This window comes from Podarcis melisellensis (assembly GCF_964234715.1).
Source record: "Podarcis melisellensis genome assembly, chromosome: 1".
Lineage (NCBI taxonomy): Eukaryota > Metazoa > Chordata > Lepidosauria > Squamata > Lacertidae > Podarcis > Podarcis melisellensis.
This window is the reverse complement of record NC_138528.1, coordinates 48,929,600-48,946,827: the sequence shown is the minus strand read 5'-3', so window position 1 is coordinate 48,946,827 and position 17,228 is coordinate 48,929,600. Positions and strand designations below refer to the sequence as shown.

The window sequence follows — 17,228 nt, the reverse complement described above, 5'->3', positions numbered from 1 at the left end:
CATACTAATAGGTCTAGAAGAAACTAGAAGAAAAAGACAAAGGTTTCTCCATCTCTCACAGCACAGCTGCATTAATGAAAATGGCTGAACTGCGAAGGCCAGCTTTTTCAGTAGGTGGTGCTATGTACATGCAGAACTCTTTACCTTAGTGCAGGGGTGGCAAACCTTTAGCCTATAGGTCACAGATAACCTCTCCAAAATCTTTCTGTGGCCTCCAAGATGCTTTTTTTAAAAAGTGGATTAGGAGAGCTGGAGAAAAAATTCACATCAGGCAACCAATGTGCCCCTTTGACCTCTGACAACTGTTTGCTTGTAGATCAGAAAGAGGAAACACACTTGATCTCTCCATACCTAGAGCAACTGTGAACAACCAAACAATCTTTCTTGAGGTTTGGAAGGATTGAACATGCAGCCAAGGTAGGACGACAGAAAATGAATACTACAGCCAGACAGAAAATGAATACTACAGCCAGACTGTTTTAATACACAGGCCTGGTTTCAGGTGATCTTCTTTTATACAAGCAATACAGCTTCACACTGGTAATAACGCACAGTGAGCATAATGATGCTTTGTTCCCATTTCTCACTGAAGGGAAATGGGTCATTCACAGTTGCTTCCTCCATCTTCTACTCACCCTTCTTGGATTTTAAACAGCTATTAGTTTTTCTGCTAATTGTGTACCACAAAAAGGTGATACAACCCTCTGCTGTATGCTTAAAAGGCTGCACTGGATGGAATGCATGACTGAATAATTACTACCTTACAGTCACCGTTACAGTAATTAAATTGACAACATTGCTTTAAAAATGTTTAAAGGTGTTGATCCAGTAAGAGGAAAAACTATTAATACCTCCTAAATTGTTCAAACAAGACGACCCCGATTCTAAGAAAAGTAAGATGTTTCATTTCAACTGTACTTTCCTTAAGGGCATGATTCCTTATGTCCCAACTGGCTTTTAAATGAAATTCTGCCTAATACTCATATTTTTATGCAAGTCATTTTGTTGCAAAAGAGTCCACTTTGCTTTACGTTTCTGGGGAGCACCTACAATGTAAAAGAAAACAGCTGGTTTAACCTCCATTTTTCAATAAATTGAGAACTTGGTAGTGATTTGAAGCAGAGGGTGCAGTAATCAGCACAATAAAAATACAGGTGGTCTCCAGACCGACAAATTCAATGTAAATCAGAATTGTTCACTTGCAGGATGTATGATCCTATTTGTACATGAATACTGATAGGGATTATGAAATTGCTAACTACTGATAGGGATTATGAAATTGCTAACTGAGTTATAGTAGAAAGCACTCTGAAAACAAATGTGAGTTGCTGTGGCATTACAAGAAGCAAATGCAGTATCTGAAATGAGGGAATAGATGGGAAAAACAGCAAGCAACGGAGTGTCATTATACAAGTTTATTATGTATCCATACCAAGGATGTGCTTGTTTGTTAGAGATGCCTGAACTGGCAAAGCAATTCTTATGTGATGCACTGCCTCATCTAACAAAAAAAATAAGTTATAGCAGAGTTCATCTAATATGATCAGGGGGATGGAGTATATTTTCTTATAAGGGTTTAAGCATCTGTAACATTTTACTTTAGATGGTTATAAAATCATCAGTAGACATTAATGAGAATTATAAGACCATAAAAGTTAGGACATTAAATTAGTCATAGCCAGCATATTTGAAAAAATACTGCCTTATGCGGTCAAGCAATGTTGTGATGGACTATTATAATTGCTTTAATACAAAACATGGAGAACAGATACATCAGTGGCTACTAGCAGAGGTAGCTTGTACGTAGCCCTATCAAAGTCTATATTTAGAAATGTTATACCCATTTCTAATAGGCTGTGGAGATGAAAGACAAAGGAGGAAATATCACCACCTTTGCTTCACTTATGTACTTCTTTGTGGCATTGGAATAAACATTGTCAGAATATAAAATGCCAAGGCTTAATGAATCACTGGACTGAAAAAATCCGGCATACAGACAGGGAAGGGTAAGTGTGGAAGTGTACATGCGACCACACTCACACCAAGTATTCCAACTGCTCTGGGCAAAGAGCAATGCTGTTCTTTGTATCCCTCCAAATGGGGTATGACTGCATTTGATGTACAGTAGACACTCGGGTTGCGAACGTGATCCATGCGGGGTGCATGTTCGCAACCCGCAGCGTAGCATCTGCACATGTGTGGGTTGCAATTCGGTGCTTCTGCGCATGTGCAAAGCGCGATTTAGCGCTTCTGCGCATGCGTGACCACCAAAACCCGGAAGTAACCCGTTCTGGTACTTCCGGGTTTCGGCGGTCCGCAACCCAAAAAAACACAACCTGAAGCGTATGTAACCCGAGGTATGACTGTACTAGCTTTCCAGAAAGGCCTAGACAGAACTCATCCTTAGTGTGACAAACTTACCATTCATGAAAGGAAGTAAAACTCACACAGAAGTAGGAAAAGTGATGAGCAAGAGGTTAATTTAAATTAAGAGAGGATGACCAGGAAAAATAAAGAACCAAGGACAGATTACAAGGTGTACCTACGAACACTAGGCCACTGTTTAATACATATGGGCATAGCCAAGGGGAGGAGCAGCTTCTCCCCTAAATCAATAAACTTCAATATATATCTGAGGTTCTGCCCCCCTAACAAAAGACTGCTCCCCACTAACAAAAATCCTGGCTATGCCCATGTTTATACAATTAAGAAATTTTATTCTATCTTCTAGTCTTGGCAGTCGGAGCAGTCCTCCTTCTCATATTCTAGAATTCATGTACCCACCTAGCCAGTCATGTGCAAGCAAAAACAAGAATGACACAGAAAATTCTTCTCAAACAGTTTAATAGCAAATAAACAAAGGGAGGTACCACACTTGGCATATACAAAATGACTTCTTGTCTGTGTGTCTGTGCAATTAAAACGGCATTAGGTTCCCCAGTGGGACAAAAAGAAACCACACACAAAAGGAAGAAAATTCCTTAATACATACTCGCTTGTTCCAAACTTAACAAAACTTTCATTTTTAAATCCACTACACAAACTCCGTGATCAGAAAAGCAACATGTGCTTCTGTTTTTAAACCATTAAAGTAAAAGCCATAATTTTCTACAGAGTACAACACAATTTCACACAAAAAGGACATTTTGCAAATCAAACAAGAAAAAAGGAACAGCTCAAACAAGGAAAGAAAAGCATTGCTACAACAGAATCACAAATTTGAGTTGATTAAATCCTGTTACTGCAGAACAGACTCTACATTTGGTCATAGTGGCAATTTGTTTTCTTGTCACATTTGTGAATCACTTTACATTGTTTTCTAGTAGAAAAGCCCAAAAAACTGTACAAAACCCCTAGTGTTAAATACAATGTGTGTACCAATAAAAAAGCCCACAGGTTTGTTTCCAAAATGTAAATTTTCTTTTTTTTAGATTATTCACAAAAAGCAGCCAGAAATAAAAGGCAGCTGCTGCGTTACTGTCTCAAATTCATTAAAACCACCACAGAATAATTAAAACAACCAAAGAAAGAAAGGAAAGAAGAAAAGGAACATCCAACGTTTGGCATTTTGGTTTTCTCCAGAGATTTTTGTTTCCACAGGCTCCCCCAGAGTTCCTCATGAAACTATACGTGCATTGTAAAGATAAATATTGGCAAAATTAATCAATACACTGCAGGGTCTCACATTCCCTGCCATCAGACATCCCTGTGCATTGCGACTGTGAGCCTAAGAGCAACTATCTCACAGCTGTATACCCAGATATTGCAATCATCTCTTTGCAAGCAACTCTCACCCTCAAAAGTTGAAGATCACAAGGTTGAGGGAACAGCTACCTATACATATTTATCTAACAAGCATGGAGAAATATTACCCACCCAACAATGGAGCAGGATTGTTTTTTGCCCTAAAGACTAGAACACTCCATATGGCCTAGAGACAGGTCTCCCAAACACCCCTACTCTATGAAGTTTCGCTCACATTCCTTTCTCCTGTCTGAAGTTCCTTTATAGCTTCCCCAACCCTTTGCCCCTTGTGATTAGGCACCTACCACAGGAGTTTCTTGCAGGTGCTGTGAAACCCAGTACTAAGTCTCAGCTTCTACAGTAGGTCATTTATGCAGGAAGGCTGACGCATGCTTCCCAGAGAAGGATAATCCGTGCTATTTCTTCATCAGGCCAGAAAAAAAGAAAGAAAGACTGCATGACTCCTTACCCAATTTAAGAACTTTTTTAAAAAAAGAATCTCTGTAGAGATCATCCCCCAGCTAAGGCCCCTGAGAAAAGGAGCCGGGGTTGGTACCCTGTTCAGGCAACAGCTATTAGGCTGTTATATTGTGCTTGTCGCTTGGGGAAAGAGTCAGCAGTTCTGTGCCTAAACTTACAGATTCCTTCTATGGGATATGCAGAACATGATACTTCAAGTGTAAAGACTGGAGAGCAATCAAGCTTCCATCCACTGAGCTGTAATGGTGCTAAACCTCACAAAGCAAGCCACATATTAAACAAGAGGTACAAATTAAGGCTACCCCAAAAGAGCTTTAGCTCCAATGGATCTTAGAAGCAATATTACTGCAAATACCCCACACCCTTCCTTCTATCCCTGCCGCCGCCACCACCACCTGAACAGTGCAATCAAGCCCCCTGAGACCTTTCAATAGCTGTGATGATAGAGCAAGGTGCAGATATCGTGTAAAGCAGTCTAAATGCACAGGAGATGTCATTACGTGACATATGACCAAGTCTGGCATCCAAAAAAGGATAGATCTGAAACCTATTGAATTACTCAGTTTTTGCACAAACTATAGAAAACAGAGGTGAAGGGTGTTTATATACACAAGGTTGTGAAGAACACAGCAGGAAACATGCAAAACGTTTACAAGGGCGTTATTTGAGTTTTTAAAGGAAAAAAAAATCTCACATTTTAATGAGGATACTGTAGTTACAAAAAACTAAGCATGCTAGGGTTTAACAAAATACAACATCAACTTTGATTAAATTTCACTGCAGACAAAGGCTGATAATCACACAGGAAGGAAAAAAAACAGTAAGTGCCAGGGCAAAAATGCAGCTACAATCAGGAGAAAGTGTAGTTCAAGTGTTTTCTGCTGAGGCTACATGCTGTCTCCTCAAGCACAGAAAATAGATTCAGCAAAATGTGACCAGAAGCCTCCTAATTTTTTAAAGTCGCATCATTTTACCTTTTCCTTCAAAGATTTGTTTTAAAACTAAGCACACAGAAAAAACTAAGCCTAGAAAGTGATTGGCTGTATGTTCACAGAAATACAATACTCCACGAGGTATGCTAGCAAGGCTGCTCTGAAGACAGTTACAAAGAATCAGAATCACAAAATCAAGTGGTTATCTTACGAAGTTCTAGAAAAATAGAATTCTTTTATATTCAAATGCAAGTTTAAATATTCCCCTTCAGCAGTCTTTCTAGCAAAACCAATTTGGCAGCACAAAAAAGAAAAAAAAAGAAAAGAAAAGAAACAAACATAATAAAAATACACATCAGCATCAAAAAGTCAACACAAGGTCAAAGGTGAGAGTTCAAGCATCAGAGAAGCTGAAGAGACAAGGATTTGGACGATGTACTTGAACGCCACATCGACATGCTTTAGGCACAACGATGATCAAACGGCAGGAATCTAGAAAAAAAAAAAAACCAGAAAGAAGGAGACCCACTGAGTTACACAGAGCAGTACATCCAAACAGAGAGAGAAAGAGAGTGAGAGTGAGAAAGAGAGAACAAGAATGGGCACTGTACAATGAGACCTCTTGGGGAGGGGAGTTGACAGGGAAGGGCAGCACATGCCAACAACAAACAAGTAAAAGTTGAAGTGCATAAGACACCAAATAAATATCAAAAACGACCAGAAACCAGATAGAAGTAGAGGCCTGGGATTTCCTTTAGACACTAGCTACAGAATGGCCTATGGCTTAGTGGCATACAGACAGCTGTGCAGGCACCACAGCCCTGAGCCAGTGCTCCTGCTACCTCTGCTTGAGGAAGACAACACAGAACTCCTCCTCTGTTAGATCTTGAATCCATAAAATGTGGTTCCAGGGTGATTTTAAGAGATGGGGGGGGGCACAGGAGGAACCACTGGGGTTGATGGTTGATTATACTTTCTTCTTTCCTATCATGCGACATACATAGGCAGTAGTAGCCTAAGAAATCCATCCTCTGTTTCAGCTATTCTTTAGGAAACAAGGATACTGGCTGTTGGTTTTAGAACCAAAAAATGACGTAAGATACATAAATAGAAGTGAAACCCTTTGAAATAGGAAGGAATTAAGACTTTATTGCAAGTCAAGACTTGCCTCAGCTGAGCCCTTTTTATTTAATACCTACAAATAAACGTTTGCAACTTTTTCAATAAATAAATCCTTCTCCCTGACTTTGTGAGGTGGAATTCTGGGCTCTCATAAGTTCTACAGTCACTGTTACCAGTTTGAGTGGAAGGAGTTTTGTCTTGAGCATGTTGACATTTTCTCAGAATTGATAGAATCTCCAATAAGGGTACAACACAAGAGATGTGATTTGCATGACAAATACATTTAAGCATTCTGTTAATGACATGGAAAACTGTCTGAGGCAGCATGTGATTTCTGGAAAAAGCAGGCTTGTTAAGTTTACTGTAACTTTTATTCCAATTACAATTAAAGGCATATAATATTCTCATTTAAAACATACGGTTGCATTTCATTTCAGTGTTTAAAAGTTTATTTTTCTATTTGTGTGTGTGAATTCCCAAATGGAAACTGAGCTTCTGTTTACAAGTGCGAAGCTATTCTACTGTCTTAGATTTTTGATCTTAACATGTACATCAAGCAGAATCTGAAAAGTAGATTCTATCTCCCCCCCCCCCCGCCCCACTCACAAGGCTGAAGGATATACATATATTTACTCAAGTTAAAATGTTACAGAGGAGATGCAGACTATTGTGAGGCAAATTCATCAGCAGTTGTTGAGAGCCTTTTTTTAATTACAAGAATAAGGCTTTTCTTTGGGGGGGGGTGTGATATGCCTCAGGAATGCCAAAGTCAGCCCAAAATACTTTTCACTTCAACGTTTCTTCTTTTATTGATTCCAGATTTGTCTCTGCATGTTACCAGACACTCAATTTATTTTGAGAACTTGTTTTAATCTAAAATACATCTATGATTGTTTTAGTTCAAATACAACTTAAGTTGATACATAGCAGCCTGTATTTCTTAAGCAAGAACAACTAAAATTGGCTGTGCTTTCCAATTTGATCCCTTTGTCATATTGGATCAAACATAGATAATAATCTGGTCTCCTACAGAGGGATAGGCAAAAAGGTAACATTCAGGGTTTTATGTCAAATTATCTGTTCAAACTTGGAAAGGAAAAAGGATGGAGGAAATTAAAAACTGTGCAGAACAACCCACAATGTGACAGATAGGCCGTAATCCTAAAAGTGGAAAGCTGAATTTGTGTGCACGATTTCCTTGCCAATAGAGAACCTATTCCAGAGACTTAGTTTTATTACTTGTTTTGAAAAGCATGAATGGGCAGATCTGAATTAAACTGAGGGAGGGGAGAGGCATATGGGGTTAAATCCCTCTAGTTAAAAGTAATTCAGAGCACCAGCATGGAAGGGGCAGCAACTTTGACAATACACACCAGAGTCTTGATTTCTGGAATTTAACCAGGAAAGTCTACTTTGGCAATTCTCAGGTGGAATGAGAGCACTCACATAAATCATACTTCTCAGATTATAAAACCATCTATACCCACTTGCTGTCATGTTAATTTAACAGGAGGTGATTTGCCTCACAGTTTCCATGATGAGAGCATATATGCTGTTTAGGAATATTATGGACACTAAATAAAAGGGTGAGCGAACAGATAATTCACAGAAAACTAATTTGTAGTCAAAACGAAAACAAAAATGTAACTGAGGGAGCAGGGGAGAGGAAGTACTGGGAGAAGTGACTATAGAGAAACTTGAGCACAGCTTTCCCTCTCCACTAGTTCACAGCATTAATTCTTTTCCTATTTAGCAGCTTTTCCAACTGCAGACAGGTCACTGAAAGTCAGTAGTTTCAATCATGCACATTGCTGTATGTATGTGTAACACAATCACATTCAGGATTATGCAAAACCCTGTTTTTTCCAGTGAAATAATTTAGATAATAAATATTCTCCACCCTGGAGCAGTATAAAACTTCTATAAAAATAGAAACAACATTCTTGGTTATATCAGGTTGCAAATGGAGCAGCTGCTCCCAACCATGACACCCGCCCCCCGAAAAGTATATTATTTATTTTTTTAAAAAAATCCCATGACAACTCTGGAAGCCTCAACACTCCAATACTCCCCCCCCACTCAGAATATCAGGACACAACTTTTCCTAGTGCACAAAATTCAAATGTATACAGTTCACCTAAATGTATGCATATGCTTCTGAATAGACCCAAATACTGAACACAGAAGGGTACCATATGCCAGCATAAATGGGAAATTTGGCAATCTGACCATTCAACCTTTTTTGCCACCATTCTGTGTGCTTTATAATACTGACAGTTTGCATCAACAATACTTCCAAATTCACGAGAAAAATATTACTTGAACCTGAGAAGGAAGGCCCAATACATCTTATACTTCTGAGGTTTGATACACCAGGGGACCCAGTCCCTGGTTATGTTTGACTTCCAAGTTTCTGACACATTCTTAAACGGCATTTCAGGCTCAACAAGCCTTGTGGCTCTTCCTGACAGAGTGAACTAAAAGCCTTTTTTTTAAAAAAAAAAAATCTGCTCCCTGCTCCCCTCAACACGATCCCAAACACAAAATTTGTGGGTTGATTGGGGGGGTGTGTGTTTAAAATACATAATAATAAAATGGGGCCAAAGAGACGAATAAACTGAGGACACAGGAATGCAGTGAATCTATATATAACACCGTTCATTTCCTTACAGATAGAGGTGGCTTTTTGTAGCTTTAGAGCTAGCTTCTACACTGACTTCTTGCCATGGCTGAGGCCAGAATGTCAAAATTCCCTTTAGTCCCATGTCATCAGTGTGTACAAAAACAAACAAACCACCCTTTAACATTTTGGCAAATTCATACGCGTGGAAAAAAATAAGTGTGTATTAGAAGGGGAAGAATTCTGAGCTGTGAGTTAAAATATATTGGGTGATAAACAATAGCAGGATCAAGATCCTGTGCAGCAGATTCAGCCCTTTGTGTTTTATATTGGCACATGCACTCAAAGGAAAACTGCAATGTGGCAAAACAGCAACATACGAAGAATCAAACTATATAAGCAAAAAATGTGATCTTTGGGGCAGTATTATTCTGGATGTTCAGCTAAAGAGTGTGCACAAAAAAGCAGAATGTCAGGAATCAAAGAACCATGAGCTTATTTAGAAGCCATCTGTCAGTTTAGTACTTAGGATTTAAATAGTGCTTTATGAACACTGATTCTAGTAATATCTTTATGTACAAGCTGTAAAACTGGGGCAGAAGCCGCAAAGGAAATTCAATCAAGACATACAGAATTTGCAGCAGATCATGAGCAAATTTTGGGGCTAAGATGTATACCTCCATTATAAATTACCTAGTTTCCATTAAACAACAAATACTGAAAAATTGGAAGTATCCAATTTTTAAAGGTTGTTCTGGCTGGATTGTAAATGTTTGCTCTAGAAACACAATTGGATCATTTTGTAAGCTGACCACACACTCATAATTACTGCAGTTTTCCTTTAATACATGAATCTGTTTGCCCAATTACTTTTCTCCCACCCTAGTGACTGATTCAGTATAACATTCTCCCATAAGGCATTAATTAAGTAAAGCTGGGCAAATGAGGATTTGGCAATGTTCCTTGAGGGTCTGCTCACTAACCAGCCACCAAGTGATTTGGATTCAGATTCTCTCCCTCCCTCTTTTCATGAATATAACTTGGGGTCTGGCAATAGGTCTTTTCTCCTTCTTAAGTCTAAGTCATGCAATGTCAGTTCCAATTGCACCTGGTATCTCCCCATCTCCCCAAGGTGGCTGGCATTGGTCCTTCTCAAAACACACTGGTTACAAACACAGCAAACTTAAAAAAATAATAATCAGCGATATGGCACCTAAACTCCAAAGTAAAACACTGGAAACAGAATCACAAACTCGTCCTCCATCCGAAGAATTCCCAGTAGAGGCTGCAGCCGAGTCTTCGGGGGAAGATGTGCCAGTTAGAATGACATCAATCAGCTTCTGTGACTGTAAAAATACAGCCTTAAAGAGTTTTTGAATCACCAGGCACACTCCTCCCCAACTTACCAGAAGATCCTTCTCACTCCAGTTCCAGAGGGGAGGGGCGCTCAGTATGGCTTGCTGTCATTCTTAGAGCGCTTGAGCTGTACTTTCAGTCGCTTCATGCCAATTTGAAATCCATTCATTGACTGGATGGCAGCCTGTGCAGAGACTGGATTGTCATAACTTACAAAACCTAAGAAAAGGAAAACATACATTTAAAACATTTATGTTCAGACTGGAGTGGGAATAACCCATTCTGTTTTTGTATCTTGACATCATCATCTGTGCTTGCACTGGTACTGCAACCATGAAGTGTATGAACTGTTCATAGGTTTAGAGAATATAAGAGGGCTACAATTTTTTTTATTAAAAAAATCACAAAGGAGGCCAGTTTCCTTATGACTCAAACGAAAGAGTATGCAGGTGCTTTTCTGAGCTATAGTAAATGACTTCTTACATTAACTGTGATATTTTATGTGAAGTGTAAGTTGCAGAGTTTGAAGTTCTGCTCCAGCTGCTTCTAAACATTAAGTTCAGTACAGTATTTATTAGCCCAGTACAGCCAGGGATTGTGACCACCAGACAGGGTGCTGTGTCAAGGAGAGCTGAGATGACTAGTGGCAGACAGCTGGTAAAACATAAAGTGCTAGTGAGTATAAATAGGGAAACGGCTGAATTCAGTACAATGCTAAAGGCTACAACCAAGTAGAATATGTTTGGAGACTGAACAAATAGGCATTTTAATCACTAAATTGCAGAGCATAGGAGGATTCTGTCAAGTTCCCTTCTGCTGAATTTAAAATTCTGTTCCCAGGAAGGCAAAACACATCAACACTAAATATACCTGCCTGCAATTATATACCCGGTTAAATACATACAAGTCCCACCAATGTCAATGGGAATTGCATAGAACTGAGTAAGTAGTCAGGACTCAAAGCCACGAGATTATAAAATAATGTTAAGCAAAGCCAATAGTGCACTGCATTAGAAAACTATCTGTTTATTATGTAGAGTGAGGTGTGAGTGCGAGTGAGATATGGTGGTGGGGTCTATTTTCCCTTTTGGTGCCTGAAAGGCCTCTGATGGACTACTGTGGGATGGAAGGAACTGAAAAGCTCTGTGCAAACATAGAAACCATATCCTGATCCAAAAGGGTTTCATAAACCTTGTTTTGCTACCTACCTAGGTCTAGAAAAAACTAGGAATTGTGTTGAAAATGCCAAAAAGAGGACCTGTCTGATAGCAAAGAAATTCTAGTATTAAGAAGGTAATTGAAAGGGTAACTAGGATAAAGTTTTGATGTCATATGAAACATGTGCCAGTTATTAACTATTCTTTTCATGTTTACTTCTGCTATAATAAGTTATGTTACATACTGGAGGGTATCACCTGCCTCCAAAATGAATCTACACATAAGCCACTGTGTCAAAACAATCTACATCAGAACAGAAGGAGGGAGGCAATGATGTGATAAGTTGGTTCAAAATCGGCAGAACAAGACTCATACATCTACAAAACAAGACTCATACATCTACAAAAGGTATTTCATCAAGCCTACAAAAGGTTTATGGTTCGTGGGCTGCATTCCAACTGGTGAGTATGAAGCTGCACAGGCTTGTCCTCATTATCAAAGATATCAATGAACTGGTGAATATCAAGCTATCAAAGAAGTTTCATCAGATATTACTTCATGAAGGGGCAAAATCCTACATTGTAGCAAAACGAATCTTCATGGTCTGAATCTCATTAAGCTAGGTTTTGAGAGATACAAGTGGCTCATGTGATTCTATCATGCTCACACAACAGTGAAGGCACACAAAAGTTGACTTCATATTATTTTATCTTAAGGAAAGGAATTAAGAACATTTCTGCAAAATATACCCAACATACCAAAACATTTGCTCAGATTAGTCTGCTTGTCAATGAAAACCTTGGCGGAGACAACATTCCCAAAAGGCATGAACATCTGCAGCAAATCTTGGTCCCCAAACTCCTGGGGGAGGTGGTAGATGAACAGATTGGCTCCCTCTGGACCTTGAAAATATCCATTTAGAGAAAAATTCAAAGAAAGCACAACTCTTTGGCTATTAATATTGAAGCAGAAATCAAAACCCATTCAGTTCTCAAGAGCTAGGGATGGTTCCAGAGTACTAAGAGTCATTCAACTCAAACTTGGCTCTGTCAGTGAAAATCTGTCCACTTCCTGCCAAAAAGCTACAGCTTTTTAAAATGTGTCTTCTCAGTCTTAGTTTCTAAATCATGTCTTCAACAGGTGGGGGGGGGGAATCTCACAACTGCATACAAATGTGAAATAAATCTTTACAGCTAATTATGTGGGCAGGAAACTAGCTTCCAAGTTTCTACACCTTCCTTTCAAAGCCAGTCATCAATGATGCATTTAACATGAGCACACCAATGTGCTCTCTACATTCTCAATAAAGTCAGTGTCCTACCACCTTACTAGACTATTGTACAGACTGAAGTTATTTTGTATGAAATGCACCGCTTGAAATAGGAAAACCATTCCCCACTTTCCCAAGAATCTGGAACTGTTAAAGATTCTAAAAGAAATGATAAAAACTAAATTTATGAAGGTTTTCAAAATTAAATGCAGCAGTGAAAGGAATATATATATAGAGAGAGAGAGAGTGAGTGTGTGTGTGTACCTGGATGCGTAACAATAGCCAAAGGCTACTAGAAACAGTCTATGTACATTAGCCATTTGAGGCCAGGGAGCCAAAATATTTGATATTTGAACATAATGTTTGTCTGTGGTTTCTATTGCTTCTCTCTCTTGCAAAGTACAGGACTCTAGCTCTTAGAGAACCAAACTTTCCGCCACTGTCTTTCACCTACCTTCCTTTTGACTTCCAGCTGCACCAATACTCTGCTGCGTTAACAGACTCTGGTTGTAAAGTGTGGGCAAAGCTGCAGCGGCATATTGCTGGATCCCAGAGTAAGCCTGAGATAGGGCCTCCATAGTGCTCCCTGTGCCATTTGAGAGACCACCACTGCCTAGTCCACCGTTTAAGGCTGCCATTCCTAAGCAGAAAATTTGAATAAATGTCAGTGATTGATTTGTCAACTAGTTTTAAAATCATATGTTATTATTAAGGGAAGCTGAGAGGCAACCGGAACAAAGGGCTCATTCTTTTCTTCATGGTAAACATACCTGCTAAAGAGCCAACGTTGAGGCCTGCAGTAGCCCCTGCCAGTGTTTGCAGTGCTCCAAGAGAAGCCATTGGGTTAACAGAGGAGCTGCTACTGGAACTGGGTGATGATCCTGCTATTAAAATGAAAGCATTAGACACCAATAGCTGCTTCCAACACAATTACATCTTACTACTTTCTCCAAAATGTGCACTAAAAAAATGTTGCATCGAAGGTTTCAGTAATTTATACCAAGGATAGTTAAAATACCAAAACTTAAAATTCCCCAATTATGTAGAGCAGTGTATTTTTATACAAAATGGAAGCCCTGGGATCTGACCAGCTGTAAACTCATATGACCCCAGAAAATTCAGATTTACTCATGTTTCACTTTATCGTATGGAACTCTGATCATATTAGCACATGTTAATCTTGGCGGTGCAAACCTCAAAGCCTGTTTCACTGGTAACCTTGTGCCTAGACACTAAGGCAGGCAGGGGTCCACGAATGATGCCATAGTTTACAAGCCAGCCATTATTTGAGGTCATCACCCATTTCCTCCTCAGAATCTCTGAAATGAACAGATGCCTTGGGAGATGGAGTCTCTCATTTGTATGGTGTATGGAGAAAATAAAAAACCAGGAGGACTGCTGAGAAGGGACCTTTGTTGTTTGATAACCTGCTTGGAAACCACAGTAGACTTGAGACCTCTGGGTAGGGACCTGCACAGTATTGGGTGCCTTGCTCAACAGAGACTGGGAACACTTCCCCTGATCAACTGGCAGCTAGACATGTTGATGCATGCACAATGGAAGCTGATCTGACATGAACTTGTACCATGCTGCATTACTGACATTTGAGTTCTACTACCTCAGAACAGTTGACTGCTCAGTAGTTGATTATGATATACCCAATAAGTTCCCAAGTACTTCCCCTTTCCTACACTCTAGCACAGAGGTGGGGGATGTCTGGTCCAGGACCAATGTGGCCGTCCAGGCCTCTCTATCAGGCTCTTAGGGCTCTTCACAGGCCACAGCCCTTCAAAGCATTGCTCCTCACCCCCCTCTAGTTCTTCTGGCTGGAATGTGTCCTTAAACTGTAATAATACCTCTTGCTTGACTGGATGGAGAGATGCATGTGTCGAAACATCTGACCTTTTGCGTGACTGGACTGTAGCCTACTGTACAAAGGTAAAGAGTCACATCCATTATCCCACTCATCACTGGTATGCAGGTCCTAGAAGGCTGCCCATGAGAGAATGTGACCCTCAGGTTGAAAAACGTTTCCCACTCCTACGCTGGCATCGGACTTGCTAGATAACTGGGACCACTTTAGTTTCCATTCTTTCTCATGAAGTCCTTAAATGAAATCCCTTAATTTCCTTCAAAGTCACCATTCATTTCCATGTATCAAAGTACAGCACTGCACTTAGGAAATGCCAATGCGTGGCCTGGTGTGCCTGCATCTGTGATCAGAATGCAAATTACCTTCTCCCAACTAATTATGACATGCAACCCTTCTCTCAATTCCACTTGACCCTGCAATATTCTAAAGCAAGTTGAAAATTGGAGAATCAGAACACAGGAGAAAAGATCAACTATATTCTGAAAAAGAACACCTTCTTGTGGAAGATGGCTTCGGTGTTTGAGGACTACTTCACATGTTAAGCAGAAATGCATTTTATTTACAGATGCAACATATACCCAATTCTATCCCATATGCTGAAGGCACCTACACTGATTTGTTTCATGTTGTGTAAACAGCAGAAATGTGTTTTGGGGAGGCAGGACTAATCAAGTCTCCCCACAAAAAGCTTATGATTTAATGAGTAGCTGGCTCATTGTCATGTGGCCTTATGATATGCAAAACTGTATTATATCAAGGCATGGCTCTCTTACCTGAACTGGTGAGCACACTTAGAGGGCTGTTAGAAGAATTGAGTGCAGTGTTACCACTTGGTGTGCTCTGAGCTGCGCTGGCTGCAGCTGCTAATGCAGCTAGGTTCTGTAACTGCATTGCATTCAATCCTGCAACACATCAATGAATAGTGTTTCTGTTCTGGTACTACTAAGCACTAAATCACTACTGAACCCACTACTGAACCCAGCATTGAGAAGTTACTTTATGGAGGAGAGTGAAGCCTAACATTCTCAAGCACAACCTCCTGATGCAATTTTTTTAAAAAAACTAATATTCTCACCTACAGGGCAACAACGTAAGGAGAGCCTACTGGATCAGGCCAATGACCATTTCATCTGGCATCCTGTTCTCACAGTGGCCAACCAGGTGATTGTGAGTAACCTGCAAGCAGGACCGGAGCGCAAACACACTTGTCTCTCATGCAATTTCCAGCAAGTGGAATTCAGTATACTGCTTCTGACCATGGAGGCAGAATGCAGCCATCATGGCTAGTAGTCATTGAAAGTCCTATCTTGCATGAATCTGTCTAATCCTCTTTTATAGTCATCCAAGTTGGTGGCCATTACTACTTCCTGTAGGAGTGAGTTACATATTTTAACTATGTTCTGAGTGACAAAGCACTTTCTTTTATCTGTCCTGAATCTTCCAACATTCACAGCATAGGCAAAGGTCAGACAAAAGCAGACTTTTGCAGTTAGTAAAATGATAAGGAAATGCACTAAAAAGTGTGGGATTAATTGGGAGACATTTAACCATTCTGCAAGCAACTCAAGATGAATGCAGGATGAATGTTATTTGACGCAAAAGCTCAACACAAACAATGAAGTCTAGACATTGTCTAACATCTGTGTAAGCCTGGTGCAAGCAAATCAGGATGAACTGTGGGCACTACAATTTAAGGAGGATACTGACAAGCTAGAACATGTGAAGAGGGTGACCAAGATGATAAAGCGTCTGGAAACCAAGCATTATGAGGGTGTTGGGAATGTTTAGCTTGGTAAAGAGGAGACTGTGAGAAGATATGACAGCCATCTTCAAATATCTAATGGCCAGTTACATGGAAGATAGAACAAGCTTAGGAACTGAACCAATGGATTCAAGTGAAAAGAAACAAAATTCCACCTAAACATCACAAAAAGCTTTCTGACGGTAAGAGCTATTCTACAGTAGGACAGACTCTCACAAGAGTTGGTGGACTCTTTCTCCTCGGAAGTTTTTAAGCAGCAGTTGGATGACCATCTGTCATATATGATCTAGTTAAGATTCCTGCACTGCGAGGGGTTGGACTAGATGACCCTTGGTGTTCCTTCCAACTCTACAATTCTATGATTCCATAACCTCTCCAGGGACTTAACCTAAATGGTGCAGGAGTTCTTGATCATGCTGTCCTACATTTCCCAGTTACAACTACCAATGACTTGAAATCCCTGTGAATGCAGCATGTTAAAGAGGGCCTCTGTAGTACAGTGGTACCACTGGATAGGAATGGGATCCGTTCCGGAGCCCCGTTCACATTCTGAAGTAAACATAAAACAACATTTTGAGTGTCTGCGCAAGCGGCGAAACCCGGAAGTAACACACTCCGTTACTTCTGGGTCGCCGTGGAGTGCAACCCGAAAATACTTAACTTGAAGCTACTTCAACCCGAGGTATGACTGTATCTTGTCTGGAAAAAGCAGAATTCAAATTATTCTGATTCATAGAATTGCAGAGTTGGAAAGGATCCTAAGGGTCATCTAGTCCAACCACTATTCAAACAGACCATATCAAGCGGCACACAAAGCAATAGCATCCCCAAATACCATTAAAAGGGTGAAATCTCACTGCCCACACAACTGCATGCAAAATGTTCTCTCTCAATTCATGGCTAATGTGGCA

The 17,228-nt window shown here is 40.0% G+C and overlaps 1 protein-coding gene across 12 annotated transcripts in view; it reads right to left on the bottom strand.

Annotated features, from left to right (window-relative positions):
* Positions 1-2,827: 2,827 nt before the first annotated feature.
* The window catches only part of CELF1 (CUGBP Elav-like family member 1), a 44,376-nt gene continuing 29,975 nt past the window's right edge, over positions 2,828-17,228 (bottom strand). For 5 of the 12 annotated variants that reach the window (XM_081901495.1, XM_081901501.1, XM_081901491.1 and 2 more), the window contains 5 exons: positions 15,329-15,457; positions 13,453-13,566; positions 13,137-13,322; positions 12,171-12,314; positions 2,828-10,473 (listed from right to left, as the gene is read on the bottom strand). In XM_081901495.1, the coding sequence (XP_081757621.1) occupies positions 10,346-10,473; positions 12,171-12,314; positions 13,137-13,322; positions 13,453-13,566; positions 15,329-15,457 (701 nt within the window). In that variant the 3' untranslated portion in view covers positions 2,828-10,345. The remainder of the gene's footprint in view (positions 10,474-12,170; positions 12,315-13,136; positions 13,323-13,452; positions 13,567-15,328; positions 15,458-17,228) is intronic. The other 7 variants (XM_081901498.1, XM_081901500.1, XM_081901502.1 and 4 more) reach the window with 4 other exon arrangements.